This window comes from Manis javanica, chromosome 10 (genome assembly GCF_040802235.1).
Source record: "Manis javanica isolate MJ-LG chromosome 10, MJ_LKY, whole genome shotgun sequence".
NCBI lineage: Eukaryota > Metazoa > Chordata > Mammalia > Pholidota > Manidae > Manis > Manis javanica.
Genome location: NC_133165.1, coordinates 45,135,198 through 45,162,607, shown reverse-complemented (window position 1 = coordinate 45,162,607; position 27,410 = coordinate 45,135,198). Strand labels below are relative to the sequence as shown.

The 27,410-nt window shown below is 48.3% G+C and overlaps 1 protein-coding gene and 2 long non-coding RNA genes across 6 annotated transcripts in view; 2 read left to right on the top strand and 1 right to left on the bottom strand.

The window, feature by feature from the left end:
- Nucleotides 1-18: 18 nt before the first annotated feature.
- Nucleotides 19-12,082, bottom strand: ZNF629 (zinc finger protein 629). 4 transcript variants are annotated; one of them, XM_017642749.3, is made up of 3 exons: nucleotides 10,741-12,082; nucleotides 8,182-8,289; nucleotides 19-8,027 (listed from the first exon to the last, which is right to left on the bottom strand). In XM_017642749.3, exons 2-3 carry the CDS (start codon nucleotides 8,252-8,254, stop codon nucleotides 5,491-5,493), a joined length of 2,610 nt encoding a protein of 869 aa, XP_017498238.1. In that variant the 5' UTR covers nucleotides 8,255-8,289; nucleotides 10,741-12,082; the 3' UTR covers nucleotides 19-5,490. The 4 variants fall into 4 exon arrangements, with proteins under 4 accessions (XP_017498238.1, XP_017498245.1, XP_017498251.1 ...); XM_017642756.3 differs by having other exon boundaries at nucleotides 10,812-12,082; XM_017642762.3 differs by lacking the exon at nucleotides 8,182-8,289.
- LOC108385406 (uncharacterized) lies at nucleotides 9,940-18,714 on the top strand. The gene is made up of 3 exons (XR_001850281.3): nucleotides 9,940-10,067; nucleotides 15,565-15,691; nucleotides 18,263-18,714. It is a non-coding gene; the product is annotated as an uncharacterized lncRNA (long non-coding RNA).
- A 4,003-nt stretch (nucleotides 18,715-22,717) lies between these two features.
- LOC140844065 (uncharacterized) overlaps nucleotides 22,718-27,410 on the top strand; it is a 67,574-nt gene continuing 62,881 nt past the window's right edge. The window contains exon 1 of the long non-coding RNA XR_012122228.1: nucleotides 22,718-23,378. This is a non-coding gene — a long non-coding RNA (uncharacterized lncRNA). The remainder of the gene's footprint in view (nucleotides 23,379-27,410) is intronic.

The following is a 27,410-nucleotide window of genomic DNA, read 5'->3' as shown; positions in this document are numbered from 1 at the left end:
GACTGATTAGGACACCTCAGCGAGTGACTTCCTTCATTACAACTTTGCGCAGGCTGAGTCCATGGACACCGTGCGTTGAGTGGCGCCTGTGATTCAGGGCGCTGTCAGGCCTGTGGAAGGAGCCCATCATTGAAGCTGTCCTGGAGCCTGCGCTAGGCTGGGTGCTGAATGTGGTTGGTGTTGCAGCTGGAGTTGGGTACATGGCCACAGTAGCAGCCGCGGGCTTGGCAGCAGTCGTACCTTCAGGCCCCATCTGGCATGCAGCATTTCAGTGTAGCCGCAGTGGCTGGACCAGGTCGGACTAAAGACTGAGATACATGCAACAGTGATTTCCGGCGCTGGGCTGGTGGTGGTGGGCATGCTTGCTGAGGCACGGGCTGCGGCAGGGGATGGCAATGGTCCACCAAGGAAGTGGCCTGTGGCTGGGATGAGCTGCGGCCAGGGGTGGGGAGAACGCTGCATATTACATCATAGAGATGGGGCAGGACAGCTGTTCCCAGGAGCGGTTGGAGTCAGCCAATCCTCTGGGCTCTACCCTGTCCCAGGAGTCACCTCCACATGGGCCCTTTAAGTAAATGCAGGTAATCACACATCACCTTTCCAAGTATCTGCCCTAGGCCGGTCTTCATATCCACAGGGCCTAAAATCTTGTGAGTCCTCATACCTAATAAAGTAGGCATCAAGCCACTTTTTCAGGCTCAAGTTCAAAGGAATAGTATAGATGCCAGAATTTCAGTGGCAGGAGAGTAAACTCCATTAAAGTTGATTTGTAAAGAACCTGCCCAGTGCTGGGAGGATCTGCTATAGGAGCTAGTGAGGCTCCTCCACCAGCAGACCCAGTGGTCTCAGTGGCAGTGAGGCCCCCCCTGGGATGGGTAGGCCAGAGCTCGCAGTGGACCAAACTTGACTTTGGCCTGTTGGGGGTGAGCAGATGTTGGTCTCAGTGGCAAAGGTGCTTGTTTTAGCCAGAACTAGGGCTACTGTCTGTGACTGGCTACAGGCTCTAGTGAAGCATTTGACCTTGACTACTCTCTTCAGACTTCCCTTGGGCCCTGTAGTGCTACACTCTCCTGGTTCAAGAGAACTTGCTGTCTTCTGGGGTCCTCTTCCTCTACCCCTAAGCTGGACCCTCTTTCTACTCTGCCACTCTCCCCAGGTGTGCCAGTCCATTGCCATGGCTACAGCTAAGCTGCTATGGCCGAATTCCTCCAGCCCAGTTCTCTTTCCTGAGCTCCAGACCTGGATAATCACCACTGCAGGTGGAGTGGGGGTAGGAAGGTGGAGGGGTGGTTGTTGGGGTAAGATCATGTCACTCTCCTTAAGAAATTCCCCATCGACATTGGTGCCTGATCCCCAAGACCCTCAAACAAGACACTTCACATTTGGCCTCTACTCTCCATCAGGCTCATGCATCTGTGCTCTTAAGCTGCCACCTATTATGCACCACCCATCTCCCATCCCACCCCTGGTCGCTACCTGTGCTACTTACTGTTACTGCAACCCTCATCCCTCATCGTGTTTACTGACTCACCGCTGGGCAGGCACTATCTGGGTTCATGGCTCCTTCTGCTAAGTCTGAACCAACCACTGCACCAGTGCCTACTCTTTTCCTCACTTCCCTGGGGACTCCTGTGCTGGGACCAGTTCTGATGTACTTAGGTGCCCACAGCCTGGCAACACAGGGAATGTAGGAGAACCTTCATTACCCCTGTGTGAAAAGCAAGTCCCTTCTTTCCACTACCTCCTTGCTTTCCAGATGGGGAAGGGGAAGGACAAACAGGGAGCCTGCCTGGGGAGTCTGGGTCAGAGAGGCACAGGAAGGTGGAGGCAGCTTCCTGGATGGGGCAGAGGCAGATGATGGGTTTGAGCAAATCACAGCCACTGAGGTGCCATGGCCAGATGTAGGCCCAGGAGATAGTGCTGAGGCAGGCCTAGAATTGAGGATTTCAAGCAGTCCTGCCTGGCCCAGACAGGGTGGAGCCCAGGTTAGGCCTGGGCAGGCCCAGCAATGGGGGAGGCTTGGTTGGCAGCAGAGCCTGCTCCTGGCCATTCTGGTTTCCCTGTCTGCCTTATTGGGGATCTTGGGCAAGTTGCTGCCCTTCTCTGAGCCTCAGTCTGGACCTAGCTCTGGGAGAAGACAAGCTCTTTCAGCTTGCTGTAGGCTTGAAAGAGAAGACAGCAAACACCCAGGAAATCTTATTCCCTTTATTCTCTTCAACTAATCAACATGACCAACGGTGACACAACACTGTTATGGACACACAACACTCTAAAGTGGGGCCGCTTTTCACTCCAGGGGGACAAATCAGGTGAGGGGACTTAATGGGTGCAAAGGAGTCTGGGGGCTGCTCATCTCAGGGGCAGCTGTCATAGAACCCCACCTCTTGGTTGTGATGGTTTTAAGGTTCCCCATCATTCAGGATTCATTCCCAGTTCATTCAAGTTGCTGTCTGATCTCCATATCCATAGCAGTTTCAAGTCTCACCCAAAGCTCAGGATCAGTTTCTACTCTCCCCTCTGCTTTCACCAATGACTGTGACCTTGTCTGTTGGGCCCCTCCATTGGGGTACTTCTGGAGTCAGGCCTGGATGGAGTTGGATAAGAGGGTTTGGCAACAATTGTGCCTTCCAGACTTTTGGTGGACAAGTGCTGCGACCCCTGGGTCTCTGGCTCAGTTGATGAGGGATTCTGGACACTGCCACCTCCCCCAGCCTGCTTAGTTCCTCCCAAGATGTAGCTTGCTCTGGGAGGGAAGCACTTGGCTAAAGGGAGTTTGAGGGCAAGAGAAAGCAGGCCACACCCCCAGATTCTCTGATTCTGCCCCTTTCCTTCTATGAGACCCCAGACCCCAACTAAGAAGTGTCCACATGATCCATCAGTACCAGGACTGACAACCCTGGCCCTCACCCATGCCTACAACACGCGAGTATCCTATATATGCTACACCCTAGTCCTCAAGAGGCCTGCAGTTGGCCATTGACCACACTGACCACTTCCCCACGGACTGTCCACTGAGCCCAAAAGACTGCTCCCCAGGGCTCTTCTGGAGACAGATCTCAGCCTTGTTTCCAAGGGGATCTGCTGCTGCTTTACAAGGGGTTTGTTTTTACAACTGAAGTTTCTTTCTGCTACCATCTTAGAGGGGGGAAAAAATCTGCTTTGCTTGGAGGATTGTCTCCTTTTTCCTCAGTCGCAGGGATACTCCCTTTGTTGATGCTTCTGTCAGCAGAGATTCAGCAGGCTCCTTGCCTCTCAGCAGTGCTTTCAAGCCTGGCACTTGGGTGGGTTGAGGCTTTATGCAGATGTTAACAAGGATCTCCCCACAGACAAGGCCTTCCTTTTCCTTATCCCCAGCAGACCTGGGTTTTTCCTCCTACAATATTCTAGATTTTGATCCTTGAATTTGAGGGTTATCCCTTTGGGGGCAAGAGAAACGAAGGGTGAAGACTTTCACCTTTTAAACATTAACATAATGGAATTAGAGGTCTCTTCCACAGCTGTGTAGAAATTCGGGTCACCTCTTCAGGGATGCAACTCCTGAAGGGCCACCTCACCTGGTATCTCAGTTCTTACTGCAGACCACTGGTGCCAGTGTGTGTCAGTGGCACTTCTCTGGGTCCAGCACAGGACAGAGCCCTCTCCTTTTTTAAGGGTCTCTAGGGCTAGGGGGTAGGGTTCTGTTACAGATGTTTCAAGAGATTTCTCTCTTCAACCATTTCACAGGGCAACAGTTTCTCTTGCCACACACACCCATTCACGTCAGCAGCTTTGGCTGGGTTTAATGCAGGTGTGTAATTGTGTGTGATGTGTGAGGACAGGAGACAGGCCTGGCCGGGAATGTTTCTCATCCTTCCATTTCCCTCTGAAGGTTTCTGGCTAAGGAGAGGAGCCAAGTGGGTGAAATGAATCCCTTCCCAAGACCGTGATTGGATGGGGTTGTCACAACCTCAGAGGGCTCCGGGTACCAGGGTGAGGAAGGTGGTCAGGCCTCCATATAGTCTCCAGGGACCTGTGGTGCAGTCTGTGGGATGTTGGGACACCCACTGCTATATGCAAGCTGGCTCAGCCTGCCAGCAGCCTTGCCAACAGCTCAGATGAGAGGTTTAAAAGCATGTTGCTGGCTAATCAAAGCTCTCTGTTCTGTCGACTTGCTGTTCTTTGTTGCCACAGAGAACCCACAACTGGCTCTTGTTGACTTGGAGAAGTCTAGGGAGGATTTAACCACACACAGGCCTTGAATCTCTGAAGGGCTTTATTCTTTGGAGGACGACTAGCAGCAATTCTCCCTCTCCACTGAGGACAGAGGAAATGGGCTGCCACTGCAGCAAGACTGGTGGCAGTTAGATGTCAGGAGAAGCTTCCTGACAGTGAGACCTGAGAATGTGGCAGGAGGGACCCTCCATCCCTGGAGGTCTCTCAGAGTACAAGGCCCCAGCTGGGCTGGGGAAAGGGTGGTCCTATCTGGCTGGGGGAGAGCCCTAGTGGTCTGAGCTGCAATCTGCTTGTACTTGAAGTTTAACAAGCTCCCAGAAACAGGGAGGATAAGGCAGCCAGTTTGCTGGGTTCTGTCTGAACACAGCTTCTCCACCTAAGTTTGCTTTCCTCAAAGAACTCTAACAGAAATCCCCCTAATTTGTGTGGTAATTTCCCAGTATTCTTAAAATTTATATGCACCCCAAACTTCAGCTTTTAAAAAGGCTTGGCATCATTTTTTCTCCTTCCCCATATTTGGGCTCTTTCTGATAAGGAATTCCATGGGCCTCTTCCTCTAACACACATTTAAGATTGGCCTCATACCCCAAGGGACTCCCAGTGCAAGGAGCCGGACTTTCTCTTCCTAGCTCCTGGGTTGTTTCCCCTCTGTGGATCTGAGTGCTCCTCAGCACTTAGTTTTCTCCTGTTTTCTTCCCTTTTCCAGTGCCTCCCAATTCCTACGCTACTCCCCAGCTGAGCATTTTCCTCAGTGTCATTGTCCAAGGCTTCTGGGAGAGAGGCTCCCCCGTCATCCAGTGGGAGAGAACGCTGGGACAAGTCCACGGGAGGTTCTTCTATACCTCCTGAGGGTCACTCCTTCCAAGTCAAGGCCATCATACTCCCTGCACTTCCCTGACCCTACAGTTTCACAAGGATTTCAATACAGTTTTATAGGGTTGTCTAGAGACATATTGGGACCTCTTCCTACAATTAATAGGGCTTTTATCCACTATGGTTTATAGGTTTTTTTCTGCTAGACTTAAAGGGCTTTTTTTTTTCCTACATATTTATAAGGTTTCTAACCCAACAGTTTTTCTCTACTGCCTTGTAAGTGGTTCCCACCAACAATTTTATAAGGTTTCTCATCACTGATGTAAAAGCACTATTTTTACCCAGGGTTCTTTATCCTCCACATCTCTACAATCTGATAGGGTTTTCCTCCTTTCCCCATGTAATTTTAGGGGAGATCCAGTGTTCCTCTCAATTAGAGAGAGGCTCCTGGTCTCCAGACCCATTTCACAGGGTGATCCCTGGGTGGCAGCTCCTATGGAGGAGGAGGGCTGCGACTTCTTTGAAGCCATTTCCACACTCAGGGCACAAATAGGGTTTTTTTTTCAAGAGGGTTTTGGGGTTTTCCCCTTCCCCTTCCTGGTGGCTGCTGCTCCCTGTTAGGGTTGGGGCTTCTCCCTCATCTTCCTGGTTTGTGGTCTGCGTGGCTGGCGCTGGAAGGGGGTCCTCGGGTCCAGGGGACTTTTCTGGGGTGTGGGTCTCCTGGTGCTGGGTGAGGGCCAGGCAATCAAGGAAGGAGGACCCACAATCTGAGCATCTGTAAGGTCTGGCCCCCAGGGGGCTCCTCAGGTGCTCCAGGAGGACAGAAGAACTCTTCCCCAGCTCTGGACTCTTCGGGGGTTTCCCACCTGCATGGACTTTCTGGTGCAGCAGCAGCTCAGAGCTGAGGCCAAAGCTTTTTTTGCATTCAGGGCATTTAAAGGGCTTCCCACTTAGAAAGCGACTGGGACCAGCCCCTTCCCCTAGGCCAATCCTATAATCAGGAAAGAGAAAGGGCTTTTCGTTGCCATGGGTGAGCTGATGTTGGAGGAGCACAGCACGATCCAGAAAGCTTTCTCCGCAGTGGGAACAAATGTAGGACTTGGAGGAGAGCAGGCCTAGCCTCTGGCTGAAGCACTCCTGCCCATCAGGCATCTTAAAGGACTGTCCAGGAGGGTCAGCTCTGCCCTCTGCAGCACCTGGATAGGAATTCCCTCCAAAAGGGAGCCTCGGAGGTCGGAACTGAGGTGGCTTGGGGGCTGGGTTTGCAATGAGGCCATCTGCATTTTTGTAGGGGTTTTCTCCAATATGGATCCTCTGGTGCTGCATGAAAATGCCCTCATCATTGAATCCTTTTCCACAGACAAGACACTTATGTGGTTTGGCTCCGGGAGGTGGGGTCAGCAGGGCAGGGTCCCCAAGCCCCAGTAGGGTGTCACCCTGAGCTCTTCGGGCTGGGGTCTTCCCCCTCTCGTGGACCACTCGGTGCTGCTCCAGCTCGTGCGCCTCCAGGAAGGCCTTCCCGCAGTCGGCGCACACGAAGAGGTTCTCATCCATGTGGGTGCGCACGTGGGTGATGAGGTTTGAACTCTGGCTGAAGCTCTTGCCACACTCCGGACACTTGTAGGGCTTCTCGCCCGTGTGGGTGCGCCGGTGCTGGATCAGGTGGGAGCTGCGGATGAAGCTCTTTCCGCAGTCGGAACACTTGTAGGGCTTCTCACCTGTGTGGATGCGCTGGTGGCGGATGAGGGTGGAGCTCATGATGAAGCTCTTGCCGCAGTCGGCACAGATGTAGGGCCGTTCACCGCGGTGGATGCGCTGGTGGTTGATGAGGTTGGAGCTGACGCTGAAGCTCTTACCACACTCCGGGCACTTGTAGGGCCGCTCCCCAGTGTGCGTGCGCTGGTGCCGCAGCAGTGTGGCGCTCAGCGTGAAGGTCTTGCCGCACACCGGACACTTGAAGGGGTCCTCGCGTAGGTGAGTCCGCTGGTGCTTGATGAGCGTGGAGCTGTGGCCGAAGCTCTTGCCACACTCCAGGCACTCGTAGGGCTTCTCGCCGGTGTGCGTGCGCTGGTGCTGGGTCAGTTCTGAGCTCTGGATAAAGCTCTTGCCACACTCAGTGCAGCGGTATGGCTTCTCACCAGCATGGATCTTCTGGTGCTTGAGGAGGTTGTGGTTCTGGCCGAAGCGCTTGCCGCACTCGGGGCACTTGTAGGGCTTCTCACCCGTGTGCGTGGCCTGGTGCTGGATGAGGTCCGAGCTGCGGTAGAAGGCCCGCCGGCACTCACCACACTTGTACGGCTTCTCGCCCGTGTGCGAGCGCTGGTGCTTGATGAGGTTGGTGCTCTGGGTGAAGGCCTTCTCACACTCAGTGCACTTGTAGGGCTTCTCGCCTGTGTGCGTACGCTGGTGCTGCACCAGGTTGGAGCTCCAGCTGAAGCACTTGCCACAGTCGGGGCACTTGTAGGGCTTCTCGCCAGTGTGCGTGCGCTGGTGCTGCACCAGATGCGAGCTCTGGGTGAAGCTCTTGCCGCACTCAGAGCAGGTGTTGGGCCGCTCACCTGTGTGGATGCGCTGGTGCCGGAGCAGCTTGGACCACTGGCTGAAGCTCTTGCCGCACTCATTGCAGATGTAGGGCTTCTCCGCCCCAGATGGGCGGCCTTGCACCAGTTCCCGCAGGCTGGGCTCGTTCACTGGGACTGAGGGGCTGTTCCATGTGGTCAGGGTCCCCCACTGCCAACTGGCCTCACAGGCCTTGGTCCAGTCAGATGCGGTGGGTTCTACTTCAGGGGTAGGGGTATCCAGAGGGGTCTGATGGTCCAAGGGGTTGGAGTCACCCAGTGGGGTTGGAGAGTCCTGGGGGACTGAGGGATCCTGGGAGGCTCTCTCCAGGGGCATCTCTGATGGGTCCTTGAATTCTGGACTCTGAGCTGGATCTCCCAAGATGATCTCCTCCCCAGAACTTTCCTGCTGAGGGCTCTCCTCTTCGTTCCCACTGTCGGCACCTATAGAGAGAAAGGGAGTCTCCAGCCCCCATCTCCTTCCAGAACATGGGGTTGGGTCTCTCTTCCCTCCCCTGGGTTTCCCCAGAGTCTGGGCCCCTCCCTAAACTGGGTCCACTGTCTTGTCAGGACTACAGTCCCTTCTTGTGCCCCTCACCTCTGTGAGCATCGCTGGGGCTCTGCTCAGAACCCTGCAGATCTGGGCCCCACAGTGCCACCTCAGGCTCCATCCCAGAGCTCAGGACTGCCCAGTGTTGCAGGAACCCTGGGGAAGGAGAGAGGAGCACACATGGGAGCCGATCTCCAGCTTCCCATCACTCCCCAAGCCCTACTCCCCCACCTGCCCACTTGCCATCCCTATTCTTCCTTATGTGAACTTCAGATTCCGATTCCCCAATTTAGGGGGCGTCAGGTCTCACTGTGGCTCCCACAGGCCTGATTCCCACTCCAGATCTTAAGATCACAACTAAGCAAGTAGGTGAATTTAAGAGAGTAATTAAAAGCTCATCAGTCATAACCCTTTGAACCCAGACTGGGGGCTGAAGAGGTATCCCACACCCACAGAGGAAGAAGGCACTCACCCCACCCCTGTAATGCCCAGAGGCTGGGAAACCTGTTATTTTGCAAATCAGAGGAAGCTCATTAAGGCTCTAATTTTCCTCCTTAATGGGGCTGCTAATTGGGACCAATAAACTTCCTTATGAGCCCCACAGAGAACTGGAACCCTTGAAGTTAAAAAAAATCCAGAAGAAACCACCACAATTTCCCTGAGGGGACAGAGGCCTCCAAAAGGACAGGGCCCTTTCCCGTTATCCCAGCACAGAAAGGTCAAGCAGGAGGTAAGGGAAAGGGGCAGTTTGAAGCCATCAGGGGCTTCTGCAGGGATGACCATGAGAGGGAAACAAAGGAAAAGAGAAGGGACAAAGCTTGGACAGTACCCAGCAGCGGACACAGTGCCTGCTGTGCTGTCCTTGTTTTTTCACCCAGTCCTCCCCCTGTCCTGTGAGGAGGCCCAGGAATTGGACTGTCCATTTTACAGATTAGGAAATCAACGCCCAGGGAGCTTTCTCCAAGGTCACAGGCTGGGAAGTGACAGAACTAAGACCAGAAACGCAAGGCTGTGTCTGGCTTGCCCCGGACTCAGAGAGAGAGAGATGACCTTGGGAGTCATGTGAAACTCATAAATGTGGGCTGCTGGTAGGAGTTGGGTGATGAGGAAAGCTCAGACATAGTCTGCTGGCCATGAGAATGGGGTGCAGGAATTCCTGGGACCAAGAGGATTCCTTAGCTGTAAAAGGAGGGATTGGATCCAGTGATTAGGCCCAACAATCTGCGTCCATGAACTCACAGTCCTCCCGACCAAAGCCTTTCATTATCATTCCCATCCTGGTACCCCTTCTTCTAGGCTGTTTGTTTTGTTGCTGTTGCATCCCATGCCTACAATGATGCCTAACACATAATAAGTTCTTGGTAAATTTTTGTTGAATTAATGTGATGCTCCTTGCTCCTGGAAAATCTGTTTGTTTCATTGTCTTTAAAGTTCAGTTGGCTAGGGGATGGCAGCAAAGGAACAGGAGTTCAGAGTGTCCTCCTGGTAAAACTTTACCAGCATCCCTCCAAAAAAGCTGCCGTGATTCCAGGATGAGGGAACAGGGCCACAAGAGCTAAGTATACAACTTCCACAGTATTTAGACCCTTAAAAGAGTCCCTGGGGGAGGACCTGGGCTTTGGGTGGTCGTGGGGGGTGGGCACTGTGTGTCTTGGAGGCAGAGGTGCAAGGAAATATGGGCAACAACCTGGAGGCAGCACAGGGAGGCAACCAAAATGAAGCATGAGCTAGCTGAACCCTGCCAAACAGCAGGAGGAGAGAGAGCAGTTAGACTTGGGGAAGTAATTAATTTCTTCATCTCTGCAGCAGCTCAGGCTATGAGAATCCTCCTCCCCCATCTGTAAGTGTCTTTGGGGAGGTGGAAGCAGGAACCTCTGTTAAACTGGGGGCTGCCTGACTACTTGGAAGAGGCCTGCTGTGTTTGCTGAAGGCAGGTAAGAGCTTCTGTACCTTAATTGTTCAGAGAAATTCAAACTCAGAGGTCCAGAGTAAAAGGGAAAGGGTTAATGATAAGGCCCACATGCAGGAGGAAAGTGGGAAGACCGAGGGAGGCAAGATGTGCTTGGAGCCGACCCAGGCCTGGTCCTCAGAGTACCGGCCTCCGACCTCGCCCAGCCCCGTTGCCGCGGTAGGGAGGGAGAGAAAGAGGCTGCCCCTCAGAGGTGTGCAGAGCGGCCTAGGGTGACCCTGACATGGAGGCAGCTACAGGAATGAAGCCACCCTTGCCCCAGCCCCCCCACGCCCGCCCCGGCCCACACCCTGGACTTCAGCTCCCGCTGGTTTCGCGTCCCTCTTCTGGCTCCCAGGGGGAGCCGGCATCCTCCCCTCCCCGCCCCCGGGGCACCCGGCCTGGCTCGGAGCTGCAGCCGGGCCGAATTCCCTCTTCCCAGAATGCTCACGCCCTCCCCTCCCCCATAGCCAGACCCTCGCGCTCTTCCCAGAATCCCCGGCCCTTCGCGGCCCCTGCCGGGCCCCCACCGCCCGGCGCCCGACGGGGAAGGGGTTCGGGCCCAGCGCCCAGCCCCCGCCTCCCACGCCCCATTGTTCCCGGCGGCCGTCCCGGGCCCTCCGGGCCACCCCCCAGGAACCCAGGCGTCCCCAACTCACGGCTCTGGGGTCTGGGAAAGGCCGGAAGGCAGAATTCAGCCCCAGGGGACTTAACCCCTTGAATGCCCTACCTCGGGGGGCAGGCTAGACGCCTAGGACTCTGGGGTCCTCCTCAAGGGGTGATCCCAGGCTGAGGACCCGGGGACCAGTTCAGGGTGACTGGGACAGAGCAGGAAGTGACCCCAGCTTCCCGGGCCCCTCTAGCCTGGAGTCAGAGCATCAGCTCTATGGGATTTAACCCTTTGCCTTCCACAGCCTGGGAAAAAAAGAGGATAGGGGAACAGCGAGGTGGCTGAGATGGCACCCTGCTCTCTGTCTCCAGTGGAAGCAGGTTCTCGGGGGAGCCCAGAAGCCAGCGAAGGTCTCCGGATTCCTGGGCACTTTCCATCTCCCAGGGGCTCTGCCAGCTGCTTCTGGAAAGCCCTATCTCGGATTTGGTGGCTGCTGGTCCCCTGGGGCCTGCCTTTGTTGGGACTCCAACGTGGGGATAGGGCTCCGAAACCTGGGTTGTGGGGTGGGAGCAGGGGCTGGCAAGGTGGACCAAGAGAGGGAACATTCTACAGGCTAAAAATGGCTTAACTGAAATAAGTCATGGCAACAAGAGTTTGGGCTGAGGGGACACGCAGCCAGAAGGGATTTGTGGCTGCGTCTGCCCCCCGGTTACCAGGACAGGTGTAAGGCTCCTCTTTCTCCATGAATTCCCCTCAGAGGAGGAAACTGAGGCTCCTCTGGTGGCCTGAGCAGAGTCAATAGGAGGTTCCCTGATCAAGGAGGGAAAGAGCCTTTCACAGTAGCTCAGGGGGCTCCCAGCTCATAGCAGGAACACCAGTGACCTATCACGGCCCAGGTTATCTGGACTTTGCATTTTTTAGCCTTTATCTCATTTCCTTATCACAATCTGTGATTATCCCCCTTTTACAGGAGAGGAAACTGAAGTAACATGCTTAAAGCCATGTCATTATTTCAATTGAACACATTTTCATATTGAAGCCTATTATTTCAGGGCCCTGGGGAGAACATAGAGGTAGGGGGAGCTCAGAATTGAAAAAGAATCAAGGCTTTCTATCCTCAAGAACTCAAGAAGTTTGGTAGTGTGTGTGTGTATTATAGACACAAAGGAATTACAGGAGAATGTGAAAAGGTTATCTGTCCAGAGATGGGGAGGGGGGAGCAAACCATATGTCAGAAATTGTTCAGGATAATGCAGCTCCTCTGGGCCTGCCTCTGGGGTTCAGAGAGTGTGTCCACCAGGAAAAGAGGGCCTCATGGGCCCTGCTTTTGCTTACTTCTCAACGTTGTCTCCACCCATCTTCCTAGCCAGGCACATCTCCGTCTTATCCTGGGCTCCCTTTGACACCACTCTCAGTTCAGGGCCTTTGCCCCTCCTTGGTCCTTGCCTGCTCTGTTTCTCACAGCACGTATCAGAACTTTTGCAGGTTTACCATCTATCTCTACCTGCACCTCCCCCTCCCAACCTGTATGCATGCACATGGGTTAACATCAGTTCCACCCAAGTAGGGGCTTGGCCTCTCAAACTCACTGCTGTCTCCCCAGTGCCTAAAACAGTGGCTGGCGTGTAATAGGTGCTCAATTGACCCAATCGGTGGAATGAAGTCACTTTCCCGCCTCTTTAGTGTTTCTGAATCAATCTCCAGACTGGACAGATGGCGTAACGTTGGGCAGAATCCCCACTGCAGGGCTCCCGCAGCATAACCACACTCTTTCACAGACACTCTCCCACCCCTCACTCAGAGAACTGGGTGAGAAGAAGGCCAGCTTGGGATTAATCAATCGGTGGAATGAAGTCACTTTCCTGCCTCTTTAGTGTTTCTGAATCAATCTCCAGACTGGACAGATGGCGTAACGTTGGGCAGAATCCCCACTGCAGGGCTCCCGCAGCATAACCACACTCTTTCACAGACACTCTCCCACCCCTCACTCAGAGAACTGGGTGAGAAGTAGGCCAGCTTGGGATTTGAGAGGCTTGGGAATATATCCCGCCTTCACTACTGTCTCCTCCCTTGAAGGGCTATGGAGGCCTGACCTGGCCTTGGAGCAGTGAGTGTACAGGACAGCTGCACCATGGAGACTCAGAAGAGTGGCCTACACAGTATTTGTTTTTAAACTGAATTAATTGCCACATTTAAAAATCAGTACATTTCATATGTAAGTCCAAACTTTTCCACCTCTTTAGAAAATCCAAAGATGTGGCAATGTTATGTTGCCAAATTTTCACTTGGCAGCACCTGGCTGGGCAGTAGCTTCCTTTTTTAGAGGGGCACTGGCTTTCTGATTGTCACAGTCCCTACCATTCTTATGTCCCCAGCCATAAAACTGAGAGGTGGTTTCGGTATATCAATTATCTTTCCCTGTTGATGCTCCAATACCCATCTAACTGTAGGTGTTGATTCTGTACCCTTTGGTCTATGTCCCTCAGGTTCAGAGCAATAAATAAATATGAGGATGATGTTGTCTGACATAATTACATTTGTTGAGTTATTTACTATGTGCCAGGCACTCTTCCAAGGGTTTGCATGTAGTAATTCCATGACCCTTCACAACAACTCATGAAGCCGATACTACTATCGTCCCAAGGGTAGTCACTTGTATACCGCTTACTAGTGACAGAGCTGGATTCAAACCCAGGAGTATTGACTTCAGAGCCACCATGGCTCCTAACCACACAATTCTCAGATCGGCTCGTGTGTGCCTGGGACCACAGGATAAGCCTTTCAGCCCTGCCATCTTGCTCCAGGACCTAAAGAGAGGAACCAGGTGGAGGTGGGGGCACTCCTGTATGGGCCACACCATTCCCTGGAAGAGTTTGCATGTCCTGCTCCTAGGGAGGCACAGTATACTATGTAGGCAACAGAGGCCATGAAGGAGCCCCTTCTGACAGGATGAAGATGACCCACCCCTCTACTGCCATGCCTTTCCTGGACAACCATCACCGTGCTCTTGTTGGTACCAGCTCACCAGCCTCCCAAATGATCTTTTAATGCACGCCCTTGGGCCTGAGGGCCCAGGTTGCTGAGAGAGCAGTGAGGTCCTGGAGGTAGACCCTAGTCCAAACCCTGCTCCATCCTCACTGTCTGGTGTGATTTGGGGCAACTCACTTTGCCTCTTGAAGATTCAGCTTCCTCTTCTTTGGAAAGGGGATGAGCCTTGGTTCCCAAGGGCAGGAGGAATAAATGTGATTAATTCAGTAATTCAGAGCTGACCAGCTCTAGCCAGGTCTGCCTCACTCTCACTCATCAGAGTACATGGTCCTTAGCCTGGTGCTCAAGAGAGCCAGAAGTCTGGAAACTGCATTCTGAGACACTCAAGGGGTGTGTAGCCTGGGAGGACTTGGGGCCGTGACCAGATGCTCCAACCCTCTGACCCATGGATGGGAACACTCTCAGGGTGGGATGTGAAGGCTGGGAAGGTGAGCCTGAGAAGGTACCTCACCTCACCACCCAAGGTGCCTTTCCACCAGGATAGCTGTGTAACCACAGGTAGGGGAGGGGGCAATGTGCTGCTGCCAGGAAAGGATGGGGCCTTCTTCTCTGAGGTGTGTATGCCCACAGGGTGTATGTGGCCAACTTTTCAGGAATAGTTCTCAAATGTGGGACAAGAGCTGGGTCCAAGGACTGAGAGGTCCCTTCCACCTCTGAGAGTGGGATTCCAGGATCAGCTGCTCTGCTCCAGAACCTGCAGGGGCTGCCTGAGTATTTTCTTATCAAGTCCTACCCTTCTGGTGCCTCCTAGCCACTGTGTTCCTTCAGGCTCAGAAACAAGTCCTTTATGTTTCCATCCTCAAAAATCTCCTACTCTGATGTGGTCAGTTCCAAAATCCTTAGATGTTAGCTGCCCAGCCCTGCCCCTGTCCTTGAGGGCTTGCACTTTCTCTCCATTTGCTTAACAAGATTGTCCACTTCACACTCAACCCAGACTCAGCTGCTCCATTTCCTGATGTGATACCTAGACATCCTGTTCCCAATGGCCTGGGCAGTGCCCTCCTCTGCATGTCCCTAGTCAGTAGGTCCTCAGGCCCATGGCACCTCTGCTGAGTCTGCCCACCAGTTCCAGCCCCCTGCTCCAGGCTGCAGTAGCCCCTGCTTCTAATTCCTACACTGCTGCTATAACTTTCTGAAGGGTCCCCCTGACTCCAACCCCCTTCACTTCTCCCCTCCCATCTGATAACAAGGTCTTCCCAAAAGCACCATTGTGTTCACCCTCAGAACGCCTCCACCATCCTCCATCCTCATTATCAATAGAGAGTTGGGGTTTTTTTTTTCATTACTTTGGAAGTTTCAGAACTTTCATATTTTTGAAAAGTCAAAATAACTTTGATTAAGCTATAGAAAACTGTATTTATAATTGAATAAATAAAACAAATTTACATGTTAAGTTACTGTTTTGTAAGCAAATATTTGCATTATGGAGTGATCTGAAATAAGTCACTAACTGCTGGGCCTCAGTTAACTCATCTGAAAAATGACAGGGTCAGATCAGAGGTTCTCCAACCATAGGTGTCTGGCTCCATGAATAACTTTTATGTAAATCTTGACTGTTTTGGAGAGGATATGTAAGTGCCTGGAAGCAATAGTTGCTTCTGGGAAGAAGGTCTGAGGATCTGGGGAAAAAGGAAGACAACTTTGTAAACTTTTGTTCTGCTTAATGATTTCCAAGTTTTAAAAAAAAAGCTTTTTAAATGGTAAATATTTAGAGGATGAAGTTAATCCTGGGTTTAAAACATACTGATTTCCTTTTCAGGTTTGTATTGACCCAAGTCATGTTAAATCAAATTTAGCTGATTTCTTACTCATATGTGACCCATAGGCTAGCCTTTTGGAGAGATCCCCATCATCCCTGGGGACACAGCTCTGTTGTGGCCTCAGCATGGGAAAGGAGATTGAAGACAGATGGAGAGATGATATTGCCACACACAGTTTAAATACTTAATACGGTAAGCTCTCCAAACACTTGAAGCCTGATTCTACCCTGGCATACCCAAGGAACCTAGAATTGTGCCTGTAGAACAGTGCCATCCAACTCCCCACTCCAGGGCCTGGCCCCAACTGCAAGCAGCCTTTCTGCCTCCCTGCACAGTGCTCTCCTAGGTAGTACCTGCTGCCATGCAGCACCAAGCTCTTCCACCCAACCCTCCCCAACACAGTCAGGACTGTCCAAATTCTGGGCCTCTCACCAAGCCCTGACTCACTCCTGTTCCTCTAGAATGCTTCCCCTCCTCCTCTCCTCTTGGGCAATTATGTTGGCTGGCATGTGAACAGGACTCTGAAGTTCACCTGCCAGCCAACGTAAGTCTAGGCTCTGATACTCACACTGATGAAGCATTTTACAACTTATACTTTCATGTGATTCAAGGCATTTGGTTGTCTTGAGACCTCTGAGAGGCTGGTGTTATCCTCCTCTTTTTTACTCATAAGGGAACAGGACTTCAGATAGGTCAGATAGCATGTTGCAGTCACAGAGCAACTGTGAGAAATTGGCATCTGGGGGTTTGGATTTTCTGACTTCATGTCTTGGGCTTCCTTCTTCAAAATCCAGCCAAGTCCTACCTTTCCTTCCTGACTGCAGCTTCCCCTGGATAACCGCCCTTATCTTTATCATGGTCTGACTGCAGGATCCTAAGTTTTACTCACCATCTTTGCCACATCTGGGCACCCTCTGTACTGTTATTTATTTGATATTTTTCATCAATTTGATTTATTTTTCTTAACTGCAAGAAGCATATCTGAGGAGGAAACTCAATGTCAGAATAATAAATAGAAAATTTCTTGTTAAAAGTATAAAAATAAATACAATGCAAAACTAACTCAAAATGGTTCAAAGGTCTAAATTTAAGACCTGAAACTCTAAAACTTTTAGAAGAAAACATAGGGGTACATCTTCATGACCTTGGATGTGGGCATGGTTTCTTAGATATAATACAAAAGTACAAGCAAAAAAAGAAAAAATAGGTAAATTGGACCTCATCAAAATTAAAAAAAATTTATATATCAAAGGAAACTATCAAGAAAGTGAAGACAACCCACAGAATGGGAGCAAACATTAGCAAATCACATATGTAATAAGGGACTTAATATCTAAACTATATAAAGGTATTATATTCAACAATAAAGACAATCCAATTTAAAAATGGGCAAAGAACTTGAATGGACATTTCTCCAAAGAAGATATACAGATGGCCAATAAGCAAATGAAAAGATGCTTATCAGGGAAATGCAGAATCAAAACCACAATGAGATACCACTCTGCACCCACAAGGACAGTTATAATAATAACAACTTTAAAAACTATGAAAATAACCAGTGTAGTTGAGGATGTGGAGAAATTGGAACCCTCATACATTACTGATAGGAATGTAAAATGGTACAGGCACAGTGGACAGCGGTTGAGTGATTCCTCAAGAAGTTAGACATACAATTACCATATGACCCAGCAATTCCAGGTGTCTACCCAAGAGAAATGAAAACATATCCACACAAATACTTGAACACAAATGCTCAGGGCAGCACTATTCATAATAGCCAAAAAGTAAAAACAACTCAAATGTCCCTTAACTAATGAATGGATAAACACAATGTGGTGTGTTTCTAGATTATGGAATATGATTCAGCCATAAAAAGAAATGTCATACTGACACATGCTAAGACATGGAGGAACCTTGGAAATGTTATGCTAAAGGAAAGAAACCAGATAGAGAAGGCTGCATATTTTATGATTACATTTATATGAAGGTGAATCCAGATTTGTGGTTACTGGGGCTAGAGGGAGGAAAGATGGGGAATGACACGATTTTCTTTGGGGAGATGAAAGTGTTTTGGAACTAGATAGTGGTGATGGTTGCACATCACTGTAAATGTACAAGATGTCCCTGAATTGTATGCCTCAAAATTGTTGAAGTCATGAATATTTTGTGAATTTTACCATAATAAAAAATTCAATATTAAATTATGTTAATAAATGCCACCTATATATTGTTGCGTAATCAAGGCAAAGGCTCTGGGTCTAAGGGGCTTGTTTTGTGTGTATGCATGAGAGAGAGTGGCAGAGACAGGCACACAGAATTGAGAGGTGTTACAGGCCTACACCTGACCTGAGACTCTCTCCTGGTGGAATCAAATGGCCTGAAGGAGAACAGAAGGATGCCTTTTTTGTGGTGGTACTATCTCAGAGAGAGCACTGAGGGACCACCTAAGATCACCTGGGCACCATCTTGCCTGCTAGGTGGGTGCTGGTGCATTTTATGTCTTGCACAGAGCTGCTAGTGACAGGGACAGATGTGGTTGCATTTCAATCGAGGCTTAGTCCAAAAGCCAAAAGCTGTGGCACCAGCTGCTTCTGCCCAGAGGAGGGGCCTTTCTGCAATTCCTCTGCACCTAAGGGGCACCTTTCTGTAAATGGCCCAAAGGCACCCTCTTCTATGTGGTGTGGGGGAAACCTGGTAGGGAAAGGCTATGAACTAGAAAACTAGTCAGACCTTGTCACAACTCTTGTTCCTACCACATTCTAGGTGTGAAACCTTGTTCTAATTTCTGGACCTTCTCTGAATCTCCATTTCTTCATTCATAAAACGGAAACAACTTCTCAGAAGAGTGAATGAGGTGTGTCCACACACTGACATGAGTTTTCTTCCCGTCTTCTTGTTTCTCCCATTAATTAACATCATATTTCATCTTCAGCTCATATACATTTTTTTGCAACAGAAAATTAAAGAAATATAAAGAAAGCTCTCATTTTCACCTGCCCCTAGTTAAACCATTTTTGCCTTTTGTTGCATTTCCTTCCTGTATTTTTTCTAAGCTTATTAGTTTTCGTTGCTTTACTGTATTCACATTCATAATTTTAATGGCTGTATATACAATTCCTTCCACATATATTGTATTTTGCTGATGTTTGCTGCTATTGAATATTTACACTGCCTCTATGTTTTGCTTTTATAAATAAAACTTTGATGAACATCTCTGAGAATATATGTCTCTGAAACTTTGACTGTTTTCTTAAAATATAGTCTCAGAAGAAGAAATATTAGGTCAAATCTATGAGCATTTCTTTGGCTTTAGTGACACATAATCTTGTGATTAGTTGTGACTCTAAATGCAGGATATCTCACCTGTATCTTTCTACTGTGTAAAAGATTAGAGGAGGGATTTTATTAAATGCGTTGCTGAAATTTATACAAACTAGATCTTGAAAATTTCCTTGGGCTGTGAACCTAGTAACTTTGTAACTATAGAAAATAGAAAATAGTTCCTACTTGATAGGGTGGATATGAGGATTAAACTCATTAACGCAGGACAGTTCTTAGACCAGGACCCAGCATGAGTGACCACACGGCCACTGCCACTCCCCATTTTGTTGTTTCACTATATAAAGGCCATGAGAGTAGTCTGGTATTGGGGTTTTCTGTGGGCCTCCAGTGATCACTGCATTCCTTATTGGGGCCTTAGGGGTTGAGGTTTATAATGATTTTATCACTTTACTAATGGCCCCTGACTGCTAAGAGGTTCTTGTTCTGCTTTGTAGATTTGTTTATTCCCAAATTACAGGTTCATAGGAGAACTATGAAATCAAAGAAGTGCAGCCTTTCTTTAATATATCTGGTTCAGATATTAAAGATGCTCTAAATGGGTGCCAGATGAGGGAATCTGGCAGTTGTGTTTGTTTGTTTCTTTGTTTATACCTTGCTTGGTTTCAAAAAGGACTGGAGGCATTTATAGATTCATATTTTATACAACAGGTGCCTGGCATCGAGTAGGACTGATAGCTGCTGAACACTGGCCATTATCTCTGATAGTAGCAGTAGTAGCAGAGTGTCATTAACAAGACAAAAACTAAAACAGCAAAGAGAAAATAAGGGGGAAAATGATAACATGCATCCAGGGTTAGCACACAAAACAGATGATATAAAGCTTTGTTTATATAATTGCTAAAAGTGGGTTATGGATTTGCAGAGCTTTCTAGAGGCTCTAGCAAATATGGGTTGCATAATTCATGTGAGGCTCAGGAAAAAGTTCTCCTTTGAGTCCTCACTAAGATGACATTTTGTGATGCAGAGGGCCATGTCTTCAGTCCCATTCCCTAATTCTGGATCCAGTCCAACAGAGAGCCAGATGGGAGAACAAAGCCCCAGTGGTGTCTGACATGGAGCATGGCTGGATAAGTCCAGTCACTCATGCTTTTAAAGCCACTGTTTCAAATTACACATTCGGCCGTAAACGATCCCAATAAGAGGATTAGCTACAATATATATCTTTTTGCTCTATGGGGTTGGTAGAAAGGTACACAGTATTTCCTCTTGACAGCTCCAGGGGCCATTCACAAGGAATGAAACATGGTGGGCCCTAGAAATACCCAACTGGTAAGATGGTTTTGTTTCACACTGTAAGGGGGATAGTATTTGGAGGTTTGGAGGTTTTGTGGTTTGTCTGTTTTTTTACCCCTGGGATCTGACCATTAGGTTTGGTGCAAGCCCGCCTTTTACCAGGCAATCAAAGCTGTGCTGGCTTTCAGCTGTTCAATCTCCAGGTTATCTGTCCAGCCTTCTTCCCTTTTTCTCGGGGCCTGGGGCCTATAACCCCAGAGGGTTTGGATTTGACCTTCTTCTTTCCATTTTAACTAATATCTTTTGTGCCAGGCATTTTACATGAATTATTTTAGTTTTTGCTGTAACTCTGGCGGCTGGCTCTGCTGTTCCTATCTTATTCTGAAGAAATAGAAGTACCTTGTCCAAGGTCACCCTGCCTGTAAGTGCTGTGATTTAACGCAACCCTGCAGGGTCAAGGCCCTTCCCTGCATCATACCATCTCACTGACAAATCACCCATTTCATGATGTGATTTAGAATTCCAATTGAAAAGAACATCAAGCTTCCTGGTATTTGGTTTGTATTATGAATATCTTTCCCCTTGTATTACTTGTCCAAGGAGTCAGGTAACTTGGAGTGCTTATTGACAAAATTTTCTTATTTTACTTGTCTAAGTCAGACCAGAAGACATAGATTCATTCAAAGCAGCACAATGCTTTCCTAAAATTTTATACCTCTGAGTTAGGTTTCAGTTTCCTCTTACCAGTGTTTGTTACAAAACAAATCTCCTAATGCAAATAAAAACAATCATGAAATACTATTTTTAACCTAAAAGTTGATCAAATATAAAAAAAAAAGTTTATATGCTATGTGGAAAAATAGGCACTCTCAAACATTATTATTAAGAGCATACATCTGCACTGTCTCTTAGAAGGAAAGAAAATTTGGTTACAATGATTCAAAATTCAAACACTCTTTGACCCAGTAAGTCCACTTCTAGATCTTACAGGCTTGGTGACACATGTGCACAAAGATGTGTGCACAATGATAGTCCCTGAAATGATGTTTGCATAGAAAAAGATAGAAGTAATCTACATGTTCACTGGTAGGGAAATTGATTAATTATGCCAAATCCATATAATAGGATACTCGGCAGCTGTGAAAATTTAAAGCAGATGTGTACAAACTGACATGGAACATTCTCCAAAATATGTAGTCATGTGAAAAAAAGGGGAAAAGCAAGTAACTACAATGTCCTATCATTTTTTGGTTTTTCTAAAAGGACACTCTCACATATTCAGACTATCTCTAGAAAAATGCACAAGAAACTGGTAACAGTGTTCACCTCAGGAGTTGATGGTAGGGGATGGGGAAATGTATAGGCAGAAGGGTGGCCTGCTTTTCAGTTTTATCTTTTTATATTGATTTTTTTTTCAAAATATAGAAAAGTGAAAGGAAAAATTTAAAAGAAGTCTTACAGGAAAACACCCACCCTGTACTCTTCAGGCATGCTCTTCCTTAATGGAGAAAGTGTGTAAGGTCTTTGAACTAGGGCAGCACCCCTGTCCTCTTCATGCCCTTGGGTACATTTTGCAAGCTGCTCAGTGCCCCGTTCTATCTAAACCACTAACCTGTGGAGTGATCCTGGGAAAGCCCACACTTTCTCTGCATTAGGGTGCAGAAGAAAAGATAGACAACATCCTGTCCTCTCAAAGCTTAAACCAGGTGATGGGAGCAGCATGGTCAAGGGTATGAAGGTGAGAAAGTCTGCATCATCAACTCCAGCTCCTCATCTTGCCCTGGCTTCTCATCCTTGTCAATCACAGTCTTCATCCCCACACTTTCCTGGGCCCCCTTCTTATATGTCTAGTTGTTAAATCCCTAATGCATGAAAAGATGAAAGGACAGCCTGACCGTGTTATCCAGGCTTTCACAAACTTTGAGGACCTTTGGTACTAAACACTGGAGCTGAATGGAAACTGCCCAGAGAGATATTGACAGTGGAAACGGTAGATAATGGTCCATCAGACTGGCCTGTGAGGTTGTGTTAAAGGTCAGACTGCACAGTAACCATTTTTGCCATAAAAGCATGATTTTATTTTATCCTTAAAATATATCCTCAGTGCCGTTCTCTCTTTGGATGTCTGCACCTTGCTTCTTCTTAAGGTCACAAGATCCTTTTCTCTAAGCAAGGATGGTGTCCATTCTGGGACGGCACCATTCATTATTGTGTTCGTTTGTTGCAGGAGTTAGGATTTTGCATGGCCTCTTCAACTCTGGACTAACTAGGCATCCGTGTTTGTGGCAGCACCATGGGCTATGATGCTGTAGTTTGGAATTCCCAGGAAAGGTCTCCAAAATCAGAAATGTAGTGTGGGGGAGAGGACAAGGCACAACACTGAAATCAGAGGGTCTTAGTTCAAATCACACTCTGACTCACACCCAGTTCTTCAGCATAAAATGGGAATGCCAATCATACTCCCTTCACAGAACGGCCCTCAGGCACTGAGATATGGTTGGTAAGGGACCCATCACCCATCACAAAGAAGGCTGTCAATAAATAGCAGCTCTTACTATCATTTCTGTCATGCACCTTATTCTCATGTCACAAAACTAACCCTCTACCAACCGCCCTTTTTTTCAAAAGGAAGCAGTAAAAGAATAGTGATGACGCCTTTATTGAGCACTTTTTATGTCAGGTACTCAATTGTAACTGCTTTACGTGTATTAATTCGTTGATTCCTTACAGCAAGCCTTTGAGGTGGATACGGTTATTTTACAGATCAGAAAGCCGAGGCTCGAGGAGGTGAAATAACTTCCCAAGGTCGCTCACACCTTACTGAGCTGGGATCTGAACCCGGGCAGTTTGACTCTGCCCTCTGAATACAGGTGCCGTAATCATCCAATCGTTGCTCTACGTTGCAGGGCGAACCCACTTCTCCAGCAGTAGATTAGCCTGCTGGGGCCGAAGGGGTTATTCCCACAGAGACGCCGGCGCCCGGGGCTCCTAGAGAGGCCCGGTGTGGGCGAAGGAAGAGGAGCTTCCGGCCGCGGCCGGGACTCCGGGAGTCCTCAGGGCGCGCTCCCGGCTCGGGCTCGGCCTGACGTGCCCGCGGAGAGCGCGGTGCAGCGACCGGCGGAGGACGCGATTCCCCGCGAGGCAGCCCTGCCCGCGAGTTCCAGAGGAGCGGCTGTGAGCTGCGATGGGGCGCACCGGGGGTCATGGCAGGGTGACTCTGAACTTGGCCCCGCGCTGCCTTCGTGTCCTCTCCCGGCAGGCTGGCCGCCCCCTCCCTGAGACCTGGAGCCTTCCAGAGCCCCGGGTAAGAAAGCTTGTACCTCCTTCCCCCAAGCGCACACCCGTCCGCCGCCTCCTAAATCCCCACAACCACCCTAAGAAGTCGGTGGCATCATCCCCTTTTACAGGCGACTTGCTTTAAAGTCCATTTTATAGACGGGGTGGTCCTTGACGCTCAGCGTGCAGGGAGTGGAGCCATCACTGCTTCGCGCTGTTAAGCCCTCCCCCTTTGGAGTGATGACTCAATCATCAGGCTAACTTTTCTAAACCCAGCGGACCCGAAACAACCTGACTGGCCTTCCTCTTCCCAGCAAGAGAGATGGTTCGTTCTCAGTCAAGTGGGAGTTCAGTTATCCTTTTTCCTGCCTCTCTGCTTTGCTCCGTCTCTCCTTACCATTTTTTTTTTTTTTTGGTTCAACCAATTTTTCCAATTCCATTGCCACCGTCTTTCAACCACATTGTCACAAACCTGTGTTATTGCAGTAACCTGACTGCTTCCATTGCCACGCACACCACTCCACCAGTCCCCAGACCCTTGCATCAAGCCATTCCCTTGTTCAAAGAACGCTTGGAGCCTGTAAAATTAAAGCTGTCTGTAAGTGCAAGTCAAAACTCTTTAGCTTGGCATTCAAGGCCATTTGAAACTTGGCTTCAGCCCACCTCTCTAACCTGACCTCTCTTGGTTCCCTAAGTAGAGGTTACAGACTCGTAGCTACTACTGGAAAATGTGTTTCAGCTGGTCAGCAGAGTTTCTTTTTAAAATTCAAGTTGATATTTACTTTAAAATTGAGAGATTTTATTTTGAAAGAAACTAACAGATATCCAGCTTTTGATATATCAGTAGAGCTGGAAACAGTTGGCCCACATTCTTGTATTCAGCAGCTGGTTGGAACTGAGAAGGGGCTGCCCCTTTTAGATGGGGCTGTGTCCTCAGGTCACTTTAGTCCCCTCCACTCCCAATTACTCCCTGTCTCTCAGCCTGAGGATCAGCTGTTGTGCTTACAACCATGTTTTTCCTACAATAGGGAAACAGGTTTTTGATACCTGGGTCTCTATTAGAGTACATAAAGGGAAAGTAAACCAAGAGGAATTCATTTGAAATGACAGCACAGTAAGCACCCGGCCTCCGTCACACATTTCTTTTCTTTCTTGGACTCCACAGGCATTTGAGTTTCCACTCAGGCCCTACAGGAAGCTTCACAGACAGCTAGATTAATTAATTACCTTGCAGCCTCTCAAGTGAATTTGAGGACCATATCTTTGCACCATCTTCTCCAGTGAGTAAAATCTATATAGTAAGGTCCATGGCTAGTTCTACTCTGTGAAACTTTCCCTGACAACTAGTCATCAAACCAACTCCATCCATTGATCTCATCAGCTTTTCTGGAGGCCAGGCATTGGGTTCACCCGGTATAACCAAACCACCACCGTTTCTCCTTCCTTGAAGTTTCTGTTGCTGAGCCTGAATCAGTGTCTTACACAATGTCTTGCACATGGTAGGTGATCCATAAATAATTATCAACTGGGTAAGGCACACAGCCACACACATCTTCTCCCCCTAGTTAGATTGTAAAATTCAGGGCAGGGTCCAGATTTTATCTATCTTTGCATTGCCCCAGCATCCAGCACAGTGCCTGGCATACAGCAGACATTTGGTAATGTCTGACGAAATATGTGCCATAGGGAGGTGCCCCAGACCAGCACTAGATAGTGACTACCTGGAAGCAGCAACCCACCCCGCAAGCCCTCCCAAGCCTTGGTGGTGCAGATGAATGGAAGGTGGCCCCAGAGAACAGGCCTTAATCAGTCCTGAGAGGCAGGAGCACTTCACAGACCCCTTGAGCTGAAGGCTCTGCTCGGGATCCAGCCGAAGCTATGTCTGGGACCCAGCTGTATCCATGTGACCTTGTGAGCAAAACCCAACCTGATTCTGATTCTGAATTCCGAGCTCTAGAATAACAAACAATGGTTAACATGTACTGAGGCACTCTGAGCCAAGTACTGCCAAGTGCTTCATACCCATGGCTTCCTTCCAGCCTCCCCAGCCCTGTGGAGCCAATACTATGAGTATCTCCTCTTGGCAGATGAGAAGGGTGAGGTTCCAGTGCATGAGTAACTTGCCTAAAGCCACAGAGTAATAGGCCCAGCTGGGAGTTTGAGTCCACATGGACCCATACAGGACTCCTGTGCATAGCACTGTGCTCCTTCCAGACATCTGAGGCTGTGTTTAATATCACTGAACTTCACACTTAAAATGGTTAAGATGGTAAGTTTTATGTGTATTTGAACTCAACAACAAAAAAAAAGGCAGAAAAAAATCTTGACTGTGAAGAGGCATGTTGGGCAGGACCCAGAGACTCAGCTGTCAGCTTATTCAGGTTTTGGGCGATATGCCAAATAGTAAACCTAGAGCAAATGCCAAACCCCAACTCCTTTCTACTGTTTTTCTCTCACATCCTTTAACTCCCTACCAAAGAATTAGGATATATATCTTCAAAATCAATAAACTCTTTTAGAAAGTCCAAAGAAAAAACTTCAGATTTTAAAAAATATCAGACTGATAATGTAGCTTCAAACTCTTGAGTAACAAGCCTGTATTCACAGGAGAAAATCACAGAAGGGAGTTGTAGCTTCCCCAACAAGGTACTGCAGAGAGGGAAAGAACACCTACTGTGTGCCAGAGACTGATTAAACACTTTCATCTTTTATCTCACCTGATCCTTATAACTATGAAGGTATTCTGTTATGCAGAAGAGGGAAATGAATCTTAAAATGTTATGCAATTTTGCAAACATTATACTGATACTGACAGCTACAGCTTGGATCAGAATCCAGTTCTCATCATTAGAAGGGTGTCTGGCATTCATCCTTTACTGTGTGTCTCTATATGAAACAGTCCAGTCAAAGTGCATTGTATATATAAAAAATAAAAGTGCATACTGCAGTGTATGTTATTACTATCTCAGGATCCTCTGCCTCCCCTGCCTCCTGAAAGTCTACCCTTATGGAATTTAAATGATTTTAGTGTTATCTTTGGCTTAAAAAAGCCCTGGTTCTGTGAGCTTTGTTATTTCTTGAACTGGAGGCTGGTTCCAAAGGAGTGTTCACTTAGGAAAATCCAGTCTACACTTAACAATATGTACACTCATATATGTATATAGTATTTCAATACGCTTTTTAAAATTGTACTCTAGAATGTTGCAATTTTAGTTCTTGCAATTTAACTATCTGCATTGAAAAATATAATCTAGGTTTCTTAAATCCTACTCCCCTCTGTGTTCCAATCTGGAATGTCAGCATTGCTAATAAATTTCTTCTGATCCCCAAAAACAAAACAAAACAAAACAAAAAAACCCTAACCCTAACTGTTGACTTCTGGGTTACGAGTCCATCACCCTAGCCCTTCACTGCCCAAATGTCATTTTAGACTTTTCTTTCCTTGTACTCAGGACCTTTTTTTAAGTGGATCCAAATGAGAAAAAAGTCTCATGTATTTATCTTCCTTGCCTCCTTGCTACATATCTGCCAGGTTTACAAGATACTCTTTTAAGATTTTCTCTCTTCATTGCAAAAGAGCTCGGCATGGAGTAGTTTCATTAGTTCACTCATTCATTCAATCAATACATACTGAGTACTTTGTGCTGTTTTAAGCATGTAGATATGGTTGTGAATAACACAGATAAAAGTTAAAACAATGAAAAAATTACTTCCCTTACAGTGGTTAAATTCTAAGAACAGATAACAAATAACAAAAATTACATGGGGAGAAGGGGCAGGAAGTGTCAGGGCCAAGGAGAGTGCTGGAGTTTTGGACAGGGAAGTGGGGAGATGGGGAGACCCGAGGAGGTAAACTTTTAGAGAAGACTTAAAGGAAGTAGTTGTGTAACTACCAGCTGTGTGATGCTCCAAGAACCCCAGCAAGAAGACAATGTAGACCATGAAGGAAGCTACTCAACTACTACTTGCCGCCCCCAAAATAGTACAGGATGGGAAAAAAAATCACAAAAGATGGAAGCTAATTATTTTCCTTCTCAGAAGTCCCTTTTGTTCTTTCTGA

Coding starts and splice junctions, on each gene's coding strand:
- ZNF629 (XM_017642749.3), bottom strand. CDS start 8,254: ATGGAGCCTGAGGTGGCACTGTGGGGCCCAGATCTGCAGGGTTCTGAG. Junction 8,028..8,181: donor CCCCAGCGATGCTCACAGAG/GTGAGGGGCACA, acceptor TTCTCTCTATAG/GTGCCGACAGTGGGAACGAA.